Source organism: Nannobrachium achirus (genome assembly GCF_963921795.1).
Source record: "Nannobrachium achirus genome assembly, chromosome: 2".
In the NCBI taxonomy this organism is placed as follows: Eukaryota; Metazoa; Chordata; class Actinopteri; order Myctophiformes; family Myctophidae; genus Nannobrachium; species Nannobrachium achirus.
The window spans coordinates 31,505,000-31,524,336 of record NC_137811.1 but is presented as its reverse complement, the minus strand read 5'-3'; the positions used below and the strand labels follow the sequence as shown (position 1 = coordinate 31,524,336).

The window sequence follows — 19,337 nt, the reverse complement described above, 5'->3', positions numbered from 1 at the left end:
TTCACCCAAAAAAACTATGAATTCATGGAGATTTCTTTGTTTTTGTCGCATTCCTGAGCCAATAATTTGATGACCGTCTTCTACCGGCTAATGTATCCGGTAGGAGAGACAAAGTAGACTCTTTGGGTTGTATTTTGATTAAGTACCATCTCTTATGCCTGTGCAACTGATAGAAAATAAGTCATTTTTTGGGGGGTGAACAACTCCTTTAAGTACAATTATTCAACACTTTTTATACTTCTGCTACACTACATCTCAGAGGTAAAATATGGTATTCTTTTTTATTCCACAGCAATTGTTTGGAAACTTATTTTAGTTAGGGGACCTTAAAGTAGACAAGCTCTGTGGGCTTATCTGGGTTATCCTTTTAGCATTCTTTTGGATAAATCTGTGCCATTTTTTTTTTTTTTACTTCTTTTTCAAACTGTTAATAAAGTATTCAGTTACAGATTTTGCTTATTATTTCCAAACCAACATCAAACCACTTAAGTCGGCCTGTGCCACAGGGTAGTGATCCAGGCACCTAGGCTGGTAATCCAGCCCTTGCAGTGTCGCAAGTCCCCCCCTTCGGCTTATACTTAGGCTTTTCGATCTACAAGTTCACGAGAACGAGTCACATCGAAGTACTTTTATTTTGGGACACATTTTGATGCCAATACTTTTCCAAAAAAAAAAAAGTAAAGAATATAGTCCTTGTAACAGTATTGCTATATAGTGGTATTGATACATCTTCCTCTGCTGCTTGTCCCCGATGGGAAGAAAACAAGACAGAAAGAACACCACGCCCTCTCACGCTCTCCCTCCCGTGACACATGCCCAGTGGTGTAAAGTAACTAAGTACATTGACTCAAGTACATTTTGTGGTATTTTAACATTATTGGAGTATTTCCATTTTTCACTACTTTTACTTCTACTCATCTCAGAGGCAAATATTCCACTTTTACTCCACTACAATTATTTGAAAACTTGAGTTACTAGTTACTTTTACATTCTTTTTATCATTATTACAAAACATACCTTAAAGGGGAAGACCACCCATTTTCAATATTGAACTGTGTCATTAACATACCTTAGAGGAGTTGTGTGGAAATAGAAAAAAGGTCCCCCCCCTTCTGTGTTGCCTAGAACTGGAGGATTGATTTTGGGGTTTGTATTGTAAAGTACAACTTGATGACATCACACATTGTACTTTACAATACAAACCCCAAAATCAATTCTAGGCAACACAGAAGGGGGGGAACTTTTTTTCTATTTCCACACAACTCCTCTAAGGTATATTAAAGACATATTTCAATATTGAAAATGGGTGGTCTTCCCCTTTAACCACTTCAACCGTATCCATTTCGGCCATTTGAATATAGCCGATCTACAAGCTCACAATGCGTCCCAAATTCATGCATCACATTGTGAGCTTGTAGATCTGCTATTTTCAAAAGATTTTCTTTAGACATTTGAAAACTTGAAATGGGACATTGAGTACTTTCTAAGTTTGATACATTTTGATACCAATACCTTTTTGTACTTTTACTCAAGTAAATGTTGAATTCCCGGACTTACACTTGTAACAGAGTGATTCTACATCGCAGTATTGATACTTACCTAAGTAAAACATGTGAGTACTTTTCACACCCCTGCACAGGGCCCGTTCCCGTGCCGCCTCGCGCCACCCTCTCCTTGGCACCGGACGCCCTTCCCCCCTCCCACATCTTATTTGCGTGGGCGTCAGACGTAATGCCCAGATTGTGTCCCCCTCCTCGCTCCGGCCGGAAGCGCCCGGCAGCCCCTTGGCGTCGGGCGGGAGCGGGAGCGGATTTTCCGATCCCCCGCACGGGTCTCAGATGCTCGGCTAATCTGTCACCGGCTATTTCGGTCCTCCAAAGCCGCGGTGGGGCCGGCTGCGTCCCACACTACCGCCATCGCTATCCCTGGGCTCCGGGCCCGGGGCGTGGGTGCTGAATCACAAGCCAATGGCCACAATTAGTGCACAGTCAGGCAGGATTCCCCACCAACTCCATTACGCCCCTCTCCACAGCCACTTCCTGATCTGGGGCTAACCAGACATGGCAAACCGCAAAGAACACATGCACACACTTTCCATTTTAGGCCTTCCTTTTTTTTATATAAATGGGTACTCCTGCTGTGCCGTTGGAATAATGAGGTTTGGAAGTGAAGCACCTTTCTCGGGCGCCCGAGTCGCTTCCACCCGGTAAACTATTTTTGGCCCTGTTCATGTTCATTAGCCGCCATTGGAAGGCACGTTTCAATTCGTTGCTGGTTCAGGTTCAATCAGTGAGGGGTTTGAGTTTGAGTCATGTCTGTTGTACAGTACAATATGATGTCCTTGAGCTACTGAAGCCTCATCTCCGCCATTTCTCTGGTGATTCTGTGAGAAATCAGCCTGCTTTAAATGTGTAAGGATAATGTAGCTTTTTTGATATGTTGGAATCAAATGCAGATCATGTGGACTCAACATGGCAGTATTTTGACATGAAACGAACTAAAGCATAGCCCAAACCCTTACTCTAATCAAAACCACTGTAACAGTGCCTTATACCTTAAATAAAATATATATAGTGAAAAATGAACCCGTAACCCCCAGAAACCTATGCATGGCAACATTTATCTCAGCAGATTTGTACTTATTTATTGGCAGGTATGTTGTTGCACATGATGAGGAATTAATCTCATAATCTGTGTTTGTGGGTTCTATCCTGTGGATAGGCTATATATATACAGTAGTACACTATATACAAACCCTTGTGAGAGAACACATTGGAGACTGGAGAACAGGTTGAACAGTTTGAGCGGTGGTTCTCAAAGTGGGGTCCCGGGACCCCCGGGGTTCATTGAGGGACCCCTTCAGGTCTGTAACTCTGAGACTGTACGGGTCCTTGAAATGAAAGAGTTTGAGAACCACAGAGTTTGAAGATCACTGCTGCCCATCCTCATGATAATGTAGTGCAGCGAGACTATACAAAAACGTATGAATTACAATACTAAGCAATTAGTACTTTGTGTAAGCCCAATTTACAATGTGTAATACAGAGGCAAATTCTATTCTACCTCCGCGAAATATATTTTAACCACTTTCAACCGGGCATCTTTACTTCGAGCATGTTATTATAGGTGAACTTTTAAAATTGCACAGACATGAACACAGCAGGTGTGCCTCGAGATTTCCACTCGCCCTTTGGTGTTGCCTCGTGTGCTGCGAAACGTTTAAAATCTGTCAAATCATCGTGGGCATATGGTGCACGGACCGGACCATATGTCCACATCTGTATGGCCAGATACTGTAGATATCAAGTCAGACAGAAGGCCAGCAGTCTCTGCGAATAGCCCTATAATGTTCCTCCTCTGCCAACAGAGTCATGACCGTGGCCGAGGAGGCGACGGCGGCGTGTGGCGGAGGAGTAACTGTTTCTCACCTCCTAATAAGAAAGAGGCTCCTTTTTAATCTTTTCAATTTGATTGCGTTCCAAAAAAAAAAAAACACAGGCCTGTCTCGCCCATCTGTCTCTCTTAAAGAAGCCTCCTTAAAGGGATTTTAATCATCCGACTCGATTCTCTCCCTCCCTCTCGTTCTCTCTCTCTCTCTTGTTCTCATTTGTTTTATTTATTTCTCTCTCACTCTCTCTCTCTCTCTCACTCTCTCTCTCTCTCTCTCTCTGTTTTCTTTTCCGTCCTCCTGAGTCCTGGTCCCTCTCTTCCTCCATTGCTCTCTGTCTCTCATATCGTCGTTGCCGGGCGGAAACCTCGTATCTCCGAGTTTCAAATGTGTAGGTTCTTTCGCAAAGCAAAGCCCCTGCTTCATCGTACAAGGCCGTCGCACAAAAGTAGTGAAAACAGCCGATCTACGAGCACACGACGCCTCGCGGCGCGAGGCGTCGTGTGCTTGTAGATCAGTTTAGTACATTTTTTAAATGATAAATACAAAACGAACTGTTTTTGACATACAAGGTTTTCACCCGACAACGACGATATCACATCCTCTCGGCTCCTATCTGTTTAGAGCCATTAGGGCCCTCCGGTCTCTCTTCAAGCACCCCCTCTCCCCCCCACCCCCCCTCCCCTCCAAGACAGAGAGGATGCACCTTCTCCCCGCTGCCCCCCCCCCCCTCCCCCCGTCCGTATTAATTCACGCATCTCTAAATTCTTTATTTCCCTTCAAAGCGACAAGGCGAGCTGTGACATCAATCACGGGAAGCGAATATTTAGCCGGCGCTAATTTCCACCCAATAGCCTGGAGACAAGGCTTAGCTGACAAAACTCATTCCTGCACCGAACAAAACTGCTTGTGTTGAAACCCCCACCCCCCCCCCCCCCTCCTACCCCCCAGCCCCTCCTCCCTGCCTAGTGCTGTGCATGAAAAAAAAAAAAAGAAAAACCCTAACCCTACCCGGCAGGGGTGTCACACCAAATTCTGGGCCCTGGGTACAAGGATTCTCTAAGTTATTTTGTGCTTTAACTATTGAAAAATTGCAGATATACAAGCTGCGAGCTCGTACATCTGCTATTTTTGAAGAAATCGCGAAAAAGTCTTTGAAAAACCTATGTTTCTATGTCAGTGGTGCTCAAACCTTTTCATGTGAAGGACCCCCAAAATGATATGTATTTGGCCGCGGACAAATGTTCGCTTGAAAAATACATATATTCAAAGATTTGCACACGTTTTCAGGACTTTTCAAAAATAGCTGATCAACAAGCTCACAGCGCGGCACTTGGTGCTGCGCTGTGAGCTTGTATATCTGCTATTTTTCAATAGCTACAGTATAAACTATAGGGGTGTAACGATACATTTTAATAGTGATTCGATACATATCACGATACATGGATGACGATACGATACATGGACGATATTGGTTCATTCATGGCGATACGATACGATTAGATTCAATGATTTAAAATCGATATAGTAACTATTTAGCAAAGAAATTAAATCTGTGTGAAAGGTGTGGATAGTGCAGGTTTTTAAGGGAAACATGTATTATTATGGATATAAATAAGTAAACACAGTGATTATCTGCCAAATATATGGACATTGTATATTGACAAACCTGCACATTGACATGAACCCAGAGATTACACACATTTATCGATAGACCAGTGTAGCTATATGGAAAGGAAAAGTAATGAAACCCCTACTTTTCATTTTTTCTTCTTAAAAATGCTAAATACAATGCACAAGTAGGTAGTATCGATACAGTCGATTCTTTGCACTGCCGATTCGATACGATACAAAATCAAACGATACGATTCAATTTGAGCTGTTTTCATTTCGATATACTTCGATTTATTTAAGTTAAGAACGATATTTCGATGCAGTTACTTTATCGTTACACCCCTAATAAAATACCCTCCACCTTGGGCCCTAGTAACTCAGTCCCACTCCCGCCCCCCCCCCCCCCCCCCCCCCCACCACCCCTTGTGACGCCCCTGCTACCCGGCATCACAATAAACACAGCTCTAGCACCTCTACGAGTCGACTCCCCCTCAGTTCGGGCTTATCAATTGAATGCGCGGCATGAAGGGATATACCCTTTTGACGGTGCATAATGGCTCCATTCTGCATGAAATGGTTTGGTAATACCAGTCGAGTGTGGCAAACGGCTTTGCCCCGGTGCCACTACAAGGAACAGCTGCTGTGTTCTTTTGCCGAGCGCGGCGCTCGCTGCTATGCCGGTTCACCCCTTGAGGTTGTTTGAATCGGGTGAGCGGTTTCTTTTTGCCGGTTCCCAGACCCCCAGTCTCTTGTCTTAGGTTCCTATAATTCGAGCTCCATTTGAATGAGTGCACATTCACCACAAGATGGGCCCTGTAAACCATTTGACCCGTTTACCCCCCCCCCCTCTGTGTGTTAGTGTGTGCATGTGTGCAGAGGCATCACAAGGGGGGGGGGGGGGGGGAGTGGGAATGAGTTAGTAGGGCCCAAGGTGGGGGGCCATTTTGGGGGTCCATTACATGAAAAAGTTTTAGCACCATTGACATAGAAACAGGTTTAAAAAAAATGGCAGATCTACAAGCTTGTATATCTGCTATTTTTCAATAGCTAAAGCACAACATTAATGTGTAAACCTCCTCCCCCTATGAAGGACATTCGTGGGGGGCCTGCAGTGAATCCTCTTGTACCCAGGGCCCAGAATTTGGCGCGACACCCCAGACTGTGTGTGAGTAAGAGAGGGAGAGAGCGGGAAAACCTCGAGTAGATTGTGGATGGGGGTGGGGGGGGGGCTTAGGAAGAGGGGGTGGTGGGGGGGCATTTTGAGGGCACCCTATTGTGTGGCTCGGAGGGTTCTCACAGTGGGCCTCCCGCTTCACCCAGCGCAGCTGCCCCCCGTGCCAGCCAGTCAAGCCATCTCAGACGCCCCATTAGGGTCCCCCAACAACAACCCCCCAAACCCCCCCTTTACTACGCGTACCCCCCCCACAATGCCAACGGCCGACTGCCACCCTGGGAGTGGCGGCGGAGGGGCGCCTTGGTGCCATGCCAAGGCTGTGGGCACGGTTACCTCCCTCGCACGCGATGCCGTCGCTGGACAAGCAGGGTTGTGTCAGCTAACGAGCACCCAGGCATGTTAGGGAAGCGGTATTGGCCTCATAATGTGAGTGGATTTTATAGTTAGTCAGACCTTGATTTGCACTCATCCCGAGTATTGATGGTCATTAAATTGCATCGATCTGTAGCATTGAATAGTCCTCCTCCTCCTCTACTGAATCAAACTCCTGAGTCGGGGTGGACAAAGCTGCAAGGAATCAATGTTTATATAAAAATCGAACCTCTGTTCGAAGTGGAGCTGTGTGTGTGTGTGTGTGTGTGTGTGTGTGTGTGTGTGTGTGTGTGTATTGCAGTTGATGCTCAGGGCAGGCTAGACTCAACAGCACCTCTCTGGTCACCCAGGGTTACTACATACAGGCTACATACAGACCCACAGACCCACCCACCCACCCACATACCCACATACCTACACACACGGCCACGTATAGGGTAGCTTGTGTTCCACACAGCTCCAAAAACACAGCAGGACCAAATAAAAGGCTCTGAAAGAGGTGGTGACCATGACTAAGGGAAACTGTTTCTTATTCATTGAGCAAAAGCTTCTCGTTCGTCTGTAAGATTGACTTGAAAGAATCGCGTCTCGCTCAGAACATGAGAAAAGCTAACTTCCTTCCAGAAGAATCGGAATAAAAAATGTCTAACTTCCCTCCACTGGTCTTAGGAATAGGGATGGGATGTTAAGCGATATTATCGTTTATCGTGATAAAAAAAAACACTCATGATAATCGTATCGTGGAGATTTCATTTATCGTGATATCGTCCTCCGTCATGCACTGGGATCAATTCAGCTTTTATTTGCAGAGCTTCATATCCGATACCACTTCTATAATTCTATAATTGGTAAAAAGGTACTTGTAATATACGTACTTGATAGTCTTTTTTTCACTCTCTCAAATGTCTTTGCCCAAAAATAGCCGATCTACAAGCTCACAACGCAACGCGACGCGTTGTGAGCTTGTAGATCTGCTATTTTTTGGAAATGTTCCGCCCCAGGATAATGGATTATCGTGATAATATCGTAAATCGCGATTTCTTTTGTCACAATAATCATGATATGACATTTTCTTATCGTCCCATCCCTACTTAGGAAGAGCCCTATTAACTCCTATGCCATGGGGCCACCTGTGTACTGGTGAGGAGGAGAAATAAAAAAAGGTGAAGCTGTTGGATTTGTGGGGGAAAAGCGTCTAAGCTTTTAATCAGAGGACAGAGAGGTTTGTGGCAGGGCTCTGCAGGGATCTACTACATCAGGTATCAGGATTGTAGGATTTAAGAGTTGAACCCAAGCCGATTGTCTTTCAGCAACCAAAAAGGTTGGGGTGGGGGTGGGGGGTGGGTCTTCAGTTGGCTGTAATGCCCCTGCATTCAGGCCAAGGACCCCTTAGTTGTGAGAGCGACGAAGCAGGGACCCCCACAAACATAGTCATAGATTCCATATCGTTTCATTGTTTGACAGCACAATCATCAGTGTTTTTTTTTTATTCATGTCAGTTTGTGTTTTCAGATATTTAACCACTTGAACCGTCAATACTTCTCCCCTCTACACCAAACCCCTTTGCTGAAAATAGCCGATCTACAAGCTCACAACGCCTCGCAGCGCGAGGCGTTGTGAGCTTGTAGATCTGCTATTTTTGGCTAAAGTTCTCAGAAGCTGGTTAAGAATCTGGCTAAAACAGAGATGTTACTCTTTTCTTTCTATCGCACAAAGATTTGGAGGACCCATCTGTAGTAACTCTGAGGACCCCCTATAGGGGTCCCGGACGCCCTGTTGAAGACCCGCTCGCTGTAATGGTTTCATATATTAACGCTTTTCCTCCTCCTCTTTCCTTGGTAGCCGACTTAACCCTTTCAAGGTGATTTAGTTGTAGGGCCAGTCTGATGGGGTTGGACGTCCCTGATAGCCGAAAGAGCAAATGACACAGCTGCTCATGGCTCTATGCCGGCTCCATTCAGTGTGATAGGATGAGGCAGCGCATCTCTCCAGGTTAACCCGGGCATCAGTTCATTCATTATTTAGCCCTCCACACCCCCTGCCTCCACTATGGGCATTGTATTAACCCTCAAAGACCGGGAAACGCGCCCGAGTCGCGTTAGATTTTAACCACTTTAACCATTATTTTATGCTTTAACTGTTGATAAATAGCAGATCTACAAGCTCACAGCGTGGCACCGAGTGCCGCGCTGCGAGCTTGTAGATCTGCTATTTTTGAAAAATCTTGAAAATGCGTGCAAGTCTTTGAATATCTTTGACCCGGTGATCTTTGACCCAACTTCTAAATCCTTCCTCTAAATCAGTGGTTCTCAAACCTTTTCTTGTCAAGGACCCCCAAAATCGACAAAATATCTCTATCTCAAAATATGTTGTTCCAGGGACTCCCAGAAGCAAATATTTGAGTTACAAATGTTCACTCTTAAATATTCAAAAACAATCTTGATTTTTTTCAAAATAGCAAATCTACAAGCTCTGAGTGCCGCGCTGTGAGCTTGTATATCTGCTATTTTTCAATAGTCAAAGCATTGAATAATTCTCGGGTCTAAATGTATTAAAGTGGGTATGATTTGAATGGGGAAATAGCTTCCCTGGAATCACGCTTGTGATGTGTGTGTGTTCCTTCCCTGTCATCGCACATTTCTGGGGGCTTCATTCGTCTGCCACCGAGAGACAGGAGGGCTGAAAGAGAATTTCCATTTTATGAATATTTAATACATAATAAAGTTTTCAATTTTATTCTATTCAACCCGCGGGGGAAGGAAAATGTGGCAAAGCCAGCCCCTCAAGGACAAAAGTCAGAGTCAAGGTGTTACTCCGTGTCGGGGAGATGAAGGCATCAGACATGTGGTTTGAAAATCCTTTCAGTCCACAGAATCTCACAAAACGTCACACATTCGCAGGGCCCCTGTTTCACATGTCTCCTTAGTTCTCCCCCCCCCTTCCTTCCCTTTCCCGTCCGTTACCTCAGTGAGTTCTCAACCTTTTCAGGCCACGACCCCCAAAATAATCGTATTTTTACTTAGTTCGGACCCCCCACCCTAAGAGTTGAGGCATTACATTTTGTACAACACGGTTCTGTTGTGAAAATAGCAGATCTACATGCTCACAACGCCTCGCGTTGCGAGGCGTTGTGAGCATGTAGATCAGCTATTTTCACAATTTCTGCCTCTAATATTTGACAATTTGGCCAATGTTACATTTTTCATTTAAGAGGTATTAAAAAGGTCTTAAAAGTCCTTTAATTGTCACTTTAGAAATGTGCAGATTACCCTCTATACACTTAAACTTCACGTTGGTTTGCTTACATTTGAGGGAGAAAACAATGTTGCACATTAAGTGAAGCATCTGGGGACCCCCCAAAATAATTTGGGGACCCCCCTGAGGGTCCCGACCCACAGTTTGAGAACCACTGCCCTATTTCACATGTCTCCTTAGTTTCCCCTCCTTCCTTTCCCGTGCCCGTCCTCTACCGTAGTGGTTCTCAAACCTTTTCAGGCAGTGACCCCCAAAATAATCAAAATTTAACTGGGGACCCCCCACCCTGACAAGCACTTAAAGTTGAGGCATTACATTTTGTATAACACAGTTCTATTGTGAAAATAGCAGATCTACATGCTCACAACGCCTCGCAACGCGAGGCGTTGTGAGCATGTAGATCGGCTATTTTCACAGTTTCGGCCTCTAATATTTGACAATTTGGCCAATGTTTAATTTGTATTAAAAAGTCCTTAAATTGTCACTTTAGAAATGTGCATATACCCTCTATACACTGTTGATTTGTTTACTGTTGAGTGTGGAAAACAATGTTGCACATTAAGTTAAGCATCTGGGGACCCCCCAAAATAATTTGGGGACCCCCCTGAGGGTCCCGACCCACAGTTAGAGAAGCACTGCCCTATTTCACATGTCTCCTTAGTTCTCCCCCCCCCCCCCCCCTCCTTCCATTCCCGTGCCCGTCCTCTACCCTCGCAGCGTTCCCATTGGATCATAGCGAAACATCCGGACTGCCCGCGGTGACCTGGCAGGGCTCTGTGTGAGACGCCCAGCTGGGAGTGCCCCCGAATCAACTCGGGATTAGCCCGGGATTGTCTGGGATTACGCGGGGATGGAGGGGGAGGATTAGCGAGCGACGGCCTGTTTCGGGGGCGTGAGGGCCGCGAGGGGTTGGCCAGATCGCCCCTGACTCACACCACGTCTCAGGGAACGGAGGAGAAGCAGGCAGGCAGGCAGAACCGCACCACACCCACGCACGCAGCCACCTGCAACCTGAGCTATTCTTAGACCGTGGACCATTACACACACATACACATTACACGCACGCACGCACATGCACACTAGGGATGGGACCATAAGCGATATTTATCGTTTATCGTGATAAAAAACACTCGCGATAATCGTATCGTGTAGATTTTATTTATCGTGATATCGTCCTCTATCACGCACTGGGATCAATTCATCTTTTATTTGCCGAGCTGCATATCTGGTACCACTTAAACCCTCTATAATTGGTAAAAGGTACTTATAATATACAGTACGTACTTGATACAGTCTTTTTTTCCCACTCTCTAGCAAATGTCTTTGCCAAAAAATAGACGATCTGCAAGCTCACAACGCGTCGCGACGCGTTGTAGATCTGCTATTTTTTGGCAAATGTTCCGCCCAGGATAATGGCTTGTGATTATCGTGATGATATCGTAAATCGCGATTTCTTTTGTCAAGATAATCGTGATATGAAATGTTTATATCGTCCCATCCCTATTACACACACCTACACATTACATGCGCACACGCACACGCACACACATGCACTAACAGGATGACAGAGAAAAAACATGTAGTGGAAAAACTTAGCGACAGGAAGCCGGCAGCTAGTGTGTGGGGGATGATGATGATGACAGAGCCACGGTTGGCCAGTGCTGCCAGAATCTCTCAAATCTCTGTAGCAGGTGGATTCATCAGATAAAGAGGGTTTGGGATGACGGCAAATCCCTCCAAGTCGAATGATGGAGGCTCTGCTCTCGCCACCGACACACCAGGCTAAATGGAGATTTGAATCAGACGGGTCACATTACAGCCGTGGACTGAAGTGGTCTGTGGCTTTTCGGATGGATCAGTGGTTGTCAAACTTTTTTTTTATTTTTATGTCAAGGACCCCCCGAAATGGATACGTATTTGGCCGCAGATCTGAAAATATCATGTGCCAGGGACCCCATTCAAACATTTTCTTAAAATAGCAGATCCGCAAGCTCAAAACGGAGGTGTATCGTAGCGTGTTGTGAGCTTGTAGATTGTCTGTTTTCAAACAGCTGATGTATATAAGGGATGTTTATTTAAAGTGGTAAAATGCTGATGCTAAATTAACACATTTAGCTGCAGGGACCACCCTGGAACCCCCATGAAGGACTCCTTGGTGGGTTCCGGGACCCCACTTTGAGAACCTTTTTTTTCCCCCCCTCCCTTTTACATCCATCCGTAGATTGGAAGGCCTGTGTACTCACACAACATGCATCAGTTCTGGCAATGAATGCGCCGAAACTTGACGGAGAGAGAGACGGATTTCGGGAGCGTCGTCGTGATGATGGGTTGGAGGGGAGGGATCCAGCAGCAGGCTCGTAGACGGGGGGGAGTTGGCGTGGCACGTGGAGAGGCCGTCGGAAGCGGGGAGCGGGGCATCCCCTGCGGACCGCCACAGCAGAGATGAAAGGCTGTTCCGAGTTGGAGCAGCGCAGCATCAAACACCCGCCTCCTCTCTCGCATCCTCCTCTCTCGCATCCTCTCCCCTCCCCCATCCTCCTCTCTCTCTCTCTCTCTCTCTCTCTCTCTCTCGCCCCCCCCACCCCCCGCCCCCTCATCTCACTCGCTCACTCACTCTCGACTCCCAACCACAATATTGTCGTTGTCGGGTGGAAACCTTGTATGTCCAAAACCGTTCGTTTTGTGTTTATCATTTTAAAAACGAACTAAACTAGTGAAAACAGCAGATCTACAAGCACACAACGCCTCGCGGCGCGAGGCGTTGTGTGCTTGTAGATCGGCTGTTTTCACTACCTTTGTGCGACAGCCTTGTGTGATGAAGCAGGGCCTTACTTGGTGAAAAAAACAACAAACTCGAAACTCGGAGATACGAGGTTTCTGCCCGACAGTGACGATATGATATAGCTCTGCCGCTGCACGTTTACCCCGTTGCCATGGTTACCCAATGCCGGAGGTGTCACAGCGAGACAACCCAAGGAGGCATTCACAGATCACCTGAATTCACATTCTGCCTCCCATTTATGTGTTTCTCTCTCTCTGCCACGATTTGATTTATTTGTGTCCCTGCCGTGCAATCCGGCGTGAATACTAAATAATCCGCCACATAATGGAGACGGCGAAGAGGTGTGAATGCCCCCTCAATCTGAAACAATCTATTGTACCCCCCCCCCCCCCCCCCCACCGCCGCCCTGTATTCCTTAGCTGCGGGAGGCTCGCGCTTGTTTGTGATTTGATATTTTTATTCCCCTAGCTTGTGTGCCTCAAAAAACGCGTCGCACAACAAAGGGTGCAATCGCACAGCGGCAGAGGCTGCGTTGCACGTCAGCCTTCGGTATTCATCAAGCCGCCGAAGATGTAAATGAGAACAAAGAAAGCAAGGCTAACGTAGCCTGTGAATTACTGAATGAGTGGAGCGACGGCAGCCAGCGTGTGTGAGGGATGAATAAGTAAATCAATGACTGTACATGTTGGTATGGGCGGATAATGGGAAAATAATTGGTGACATACTGTATAATTGAAAACATATAGAGATGGAAGAAGTGCAGAGGCAGAAAAATGATGATCTCCATGTGCGGAGAAGTGCGTGAAATGGGGAGGAGAGGGGAAAAAAAAGAAAAGAGGAAAAAATCCAAGGTGCACGTTTGAAAGCGTGATTAAAAAACAAAACAGAACAAAAAGAAGGGGTTAAAAAACAGAAAGGGTGAACGTGATAAAAAGAAAATGACTGAGGGAAAGCGGTGTGGGGAGTGAAGCTAGTTGTAGGAGTGGTGTGATGCACCCATTAGCCTCTCTTGCTCTTGGCTCAATCTTGCAATACATCCTCCCTTAGACACACACACACGCACACACACACACACACACACACACACACACACACACATACACACACACACACACACACACACACACACACACACACACACACACACACACACAGGCGAGCGCAAGCACACAAACACAAGGCTAGGAGGAGACAGGGCTGGCACTAAGCCAACCTGGCAGCGACTTCAACCATATGAACAACCATCAGCTTCCTAACAACCCTCTGAGTGAAGGGAGACATGGGAAGAAGGAGGATGAGGCATGGGAGATGGACCAGAGCAGTGCTTCTCAAGCTTTACATTTTCAAGGTTTCTCCTTAAATTTAGGCCTAGAATTATTGAATGCTTTAACCAGTGAAAAATAGAGCAGATATACAAGCTCACAGCGTGGCACCGAGTGCCGCGCTGCGAGCTTGTAGATCTGCTATTTTTGAAAAAAGGCGTGAAAATGTGTGCAAATCTTTGAATATATGTATGTTCAAAGCAAACCTTTTTTTTGTGGGGGGGGGGGGGGGGGGGGGTCCCTGGAACTAAATATTTTGAGATGGGGGTCCGTGGCCAAATACATATCATTTTGGGGGTCCTTCACGTGAAAAGGTTTGAGAACCACTGACATAGTAGTCTCTCAAGAACAGACCAACTGAGCTCCATTTAAGTGAACTGAAAAGGACCTTTTCTTCGACGATGGCTGGCCAGATTGCTGACATAGAAACACAGGTTTTTCAAAAAATCTTAGAAGGATTCAAAAGACACTTATAGAATCGGGTCAAAATTCTACGATTTTTCAAAAATAGCTGATCTACAAGCTCGCAGCGTGGCACTCGGTGCCGCGCTGTGAGCTTGTATATCTGCTATTTTTCAATAGTTAAAGCATAAAATAATGATACACAATAATGTGTACCCGTTCTAGGGATATTTAACTTGCAAAAAAACTTTTGGTCATTTCATTGTCCTAATCAGGCTTTTAGGAACACCCTGAACAGTTTTTAACTTGCTTGATTCAATATTTAGATTTTTGATGTAAATCTTACCAGGCCCTCCTCCTCCTGGGCCTCTCCCCATACACACCCATTGTAACTTCAAACTCCATTTTAACCATGATAGATTCATTAAAAACACCCATTATTCTTTCTGGTGACTCATACTACCCTCCTAACCAGGCCGTGTTTTTTCCATTTCCCCAAAGAATTATTAAAAATAAATTCAAAAGGTTATTGAAAATACACAGCCTGCTCACGTAAAAGCCTGATTAGACAATAAAATGACCAAAAGCTTTTTTGAAAGTATCCCTTTAACTCTGACAGTGCCCAACCAAATCCATTTGGTTCCATCCAAACATCAATAGTGAAAATAGAAGATCTTTGTGAGCTTATACATTGGTTATTTTCACTATATTTGAAATATGGCTTCAGTGGTTAGTTCATTGTGTACTTTATCCCTCCCCTAGAAATGTAGCGGAGTCAAAAGTACAACATTTGTCTTTGAAATGTACTGTAGTGGAGTGAAAGTCACAAGTATCCCAAAATACAAATACTCAAGTAAAGTACTGATATTTTGAATTGACACAGTATTCAAGTAAATGAGCTTCATCACTGTGTACACCACTGAGTTTCAGGTGTCTTCAGGATCATTGAGACTGACGCAGTCTCTACTCTGTGCCAACTCTAGCTCTCTCTCTCTCTCTCTCTCTCTCTCTCTCTCTCTCTCTCTGTCTCTCTCCGTCTCTCTCTCTCTCTCCACCCTTAAATATATCTCACATTCATAACTCGACCGATTCTGTCACTGATGCTGTGAGTCAGAATGTGCCGACTGTTAATGATCAAACTTATCGGTTTAATCGATTATAGAAAATAATCGATCATTTATAATTGACTAAAATAATCAGTTATTAATTGATCCCTATTCCTACAACGTATTGCAATGCAACGTGTTGTGAACTTGTAGATTGGCTATTTTCACTATTTGTGTGACAAAGTATAACATAACGATGTTGCTTGATGTATAGAAAAAAACACCTCTTTTAAATAACCTGCTTCTCGATTATTCGATTATTTGAAAAAATACTCAATAGAATAATCGTCAAGGAAATGCTTGTTAGTTGAAGCCCTTGGTAGAGCTTGACATATATTTCTGACTGACTGAGGATCCCTCCTGTATAGAGGGTATGCGCATGCATAAAGTGAATGGCAAATCGAGTGGCAAATCGAGTGGCAAAGTGAGTGGCAAAGTGAGTTTAACGTTGTTTAACATCGTTTAAAGCAATCAGATAGGACTTTACTTTTTGGATGTATGAGCTGTCAAGGCGAGAAAGTCGTTTTTGCCACTCAATAGGCGTTTCCGCATAACTTCCTGGTATGATGATGATGTCACACGCATACCCTCTATTCTACCGACCACCAGGGGTGTCGCACCAAATTCTGGGCCCTGGGTACTTAAACTATTGAAAAATAGCAGTGCGACCTTGTAGATCTGCTATTTTTGAAAAATCGTGAACATTTTGGCAAGTCTTTGAATATTTCAAATCCTTCTAAGGTTTTTTGCAAAACCTATGTTTCCCATCTCAAAATATGTAGTTCCCAGAAGCAAAATTTGAGTTACAAATGTTCACTTAAAAAATACATATATTCAAAGATTTGCACCCATTTTCATGACTTTTCAAAAATAGCAGATCTACAAGCTTGCGGCGCAGCACTCGTGCCGCGCTGTATGAGCTTGTATATCTGCTATTTTTCAATAGCTAAATAATTAAGGCCCCTCCACCTTGGGCCCTAGTAAGTCAGTCCCACTCCCCCCCCCCCCCGTGTGACGCCCATGCCGACCACAATAACAGGGCTTGATAGCAGCTTTAGCATTTTAGCTGTATGACTCAGCACGGTGACCGCCCGCTACGTATCGATTATCTCAGTTAATCTGCCATCACCCCTGCTGCCACCAGTGTTTGAGCTATCTGTTTGAACCGCCACTGATGTGGATGCAGAGCCGGGAGGCAGGAGATGTGTCAGACAGTGTCAGTTTGTTTTTGTTTCGTTACGTTTGATATTTGATGAATGCTTTCCCTTTCTCCTCCAAAAAAACGCTTTACACATGCTTCATATGCAGATTTCCACATCATTCAAAATGTAGAAGCATTTGGTGAGCATTTGAAGAAATAATGAGCGAGATGCTATCCAGAGTTCTATGATGTCTGACTCCGTCTCTCTCTGTCTCTTTGTCTCCGTCTCTCTGCAGAACTCCATCAGACACAACCTGTCCCTCCACACACGGTTCATCCGGGTGCAGAACGAGGGCACGGGGAAGAGCTCCTGGTGGATGCTGAACCCGGAGGGAGGCAAGATGGGCAAGTCTCCCCGCCGGCGGGCCGTCACCATGGACAACAGCACCAAGTTCCTGAAGAGCAAGGGCCGCGTCCGCGGCAAGAGAGTGGGCCGTCCCGGGATAGGAGCCGGCTCCGCGGTGGTCGGGCTCCAGGGCTCCCCGGACCGAGGGAGCCCACCGGGGAAGGTCCTCAGCGGGGGCGGCGGCGGCGCCAAGGGGGCCGAGGGGGAGTTTGACGCCTGGACGGAACTCCACTCCAGGGCCAGCTCCTCTGCCTCCACCCTGAGCGGCCGGCTGTCGCCCATCCTGGCCGAGGGAGAGCTGGACGAACCGGAGGAAGGCGGGCTGTCCTGTTCCACCTCCCCCCACCTCTACCCGTCGCCCTCCAGCGCCCGGTCTCCAGCCATGGGGGTCGGGGGTCACTGTCCCCCCCTGGAGCAGTTGCCCCAGCTGGCTACCTTAACCGGTGCCATCAGCCTGGATGAGAGGCTGATGGATGATGGCTACCATCACCAGCAGCAGGAACATCAACAGCAGCAGCAGCAGCACTCTATGTCAGCCAGACACAAGCACCAAGCGGCGGTCTACCACTACAACTCTGGGGTGAAGAGCCAGGGCTCGTATGTGGGGAACGTCTACGGGCAGTCTGGGATGGGGATGCTGCGTCACCACTCCCCCATGCAGACCATCCAAGAGAACAAGCCGGCTAGTTTCTCTGGCACCATGCGGGCTTATTCCAGCACTAACGCCCTCCAGAGTCTCCTGACGGGGGGCACGGCGGGGCAGCAGTACTGCGCCGAGAGGGACAGCCATCCCATGATGGGCGCAGCCAGCAACGGAGTGGGCCCGCCGGGCCACCACGGCCACCACCTGGGACATCACAACGGCCACAGCGGCCACAACGGAACTCACAGTCACAGCAGCTCAGCCCACAGCCATAACGGAACCCACAGCCATAACCCTAGTCACACCAACCACAACCACAGCTCACCTCACGGCCACAGCCTGGGCCACAGCGCTCACAACCTCAGCCAGAGCCATGTGCACACGCCGCCTCGCGGCGGCGCCCTGACCCCGCGCGCCAACGGCAACCACCTGCAACCCTACAGCCACAAAGCAGCGCCCTACCTGTACAGCCCCCCGTCGCACGCGCACCTCCCGGCCTCCACCACGCTTCCCCCGAACCCGGCGGGCATGCTCGGCATGCCCCAGGACTCGTGCCACCTAGCCACGGCCCCGCACCCGCACCCAAGGCACAACCATTACCCTGGGCCGCAGCACCAGGGCATGGCGGACGGACCGTACCACCACAGTGGTCATGGGATAGGCGGGGGCGGTAGTAACGGCTACCATGGCAGTGGCTACCACCAGCCTCACCCCCACGAGAGGCTGCCGGCCGACCTGGACATTGACATGTTTCACGGCAGCTTGGACTGCGACATGGAATCAATCCTCCTCCATGACATCATGGACAACGGTGGTGAGGAGATGGACTTCAATTTTGACTGCTCCCTGGCCCAAGGGGTGGGCATTGGGATGGGGATGGGCATGGGGGTGGGTATGGGTATGGGCATGGGCATGGGTATGGGAATGGGTGGGCTGGCAGGCCCTCAGCCGACCCACAACAACCAGAGCTGGGTGCCTGGCTGAGTTGGGGTATTTATTATTGGGCTGGCCAATGCAGCTGCCAACTCAGAAAGACTTACCCATGAAGCACTGTGCTCGACAATGACATTCCTGGACTTGACAGAAAAAAAAAACTTTAAGGACAAAATACTCCACATTTCTCTTTGTTGTCTTGACAATTTAACTACCCATATAAACCCCTGTTTTGACCCCCCAAACCCCCACCCCAAGATGTACTTCATGTCACATTGTGTTTCTTTTCTCCCATCAGCGATACTGTGATGACAATCTCTCAGCTGTGCTCTGTCCAACATTGCTCCGCATATACATTGCATCCACATGAGACCTGAACTCTCAATGCACTTTAATGCAAGTGGGTCACATCTTTACAGTACAAAGCATTCACAGAGCCAAATGGGAGGCAGAGCTTGGCATGTTCTGTTGGAGGCGGGTGCACCGTTTGACGGGAACAAATGAAGAAATGGCAGCCTCCATAGATAAAGTGTCAGATGCTGGCATTGCGTTGTAATGGGGGCTTCTATTCTCATATCGTCGTTGTCGGGTGGAAACCTTGTATGTCCAAAACCGTTTGTTTTGTATTTATCATTTTTAAAATGATTTAAACTAGTGAAAACAGACGATCTACAGGCACACAACGCCTCGCACCGCGAGGCGTTGTGTGCTTGTAGATCTGCTGTTTTCACTACTTTTGTGCGACGGCCTTGTATGATGAAGAAGGGCTTTACTTTGCGAAAGAACGTACACATTTGAA

At 46.9% G+C, this 19,337-nt stretch overlaps 1 protein-coding gene across 1 annotated transcript in view; it reads left to right on the top strand.

Moving 5' to 3' along the window:
- The window catches only part of LOC308304060 (forkhead box protein O6-like), a gene marked incomplete at both ends in the record, with an annotated part of 82,210 nt that extends 63,621 nt beyond the window's left edge, over nucleotides 1-18,589 (top strand). The window contains one exon of the mRNA XM_080748619.1: nucleotides 16,853-18,589. Coding sequence (XP_080604745.1) covers nucleotides 16,853-18,589 — 1,737 coding nt within the window. The remainder of the gene's footprint in view (nucleotides 1-16,852) is intronic.
- Between the last annotated feature and the right edge of the window lie 748 nt (nucleotides 18,590-19,337).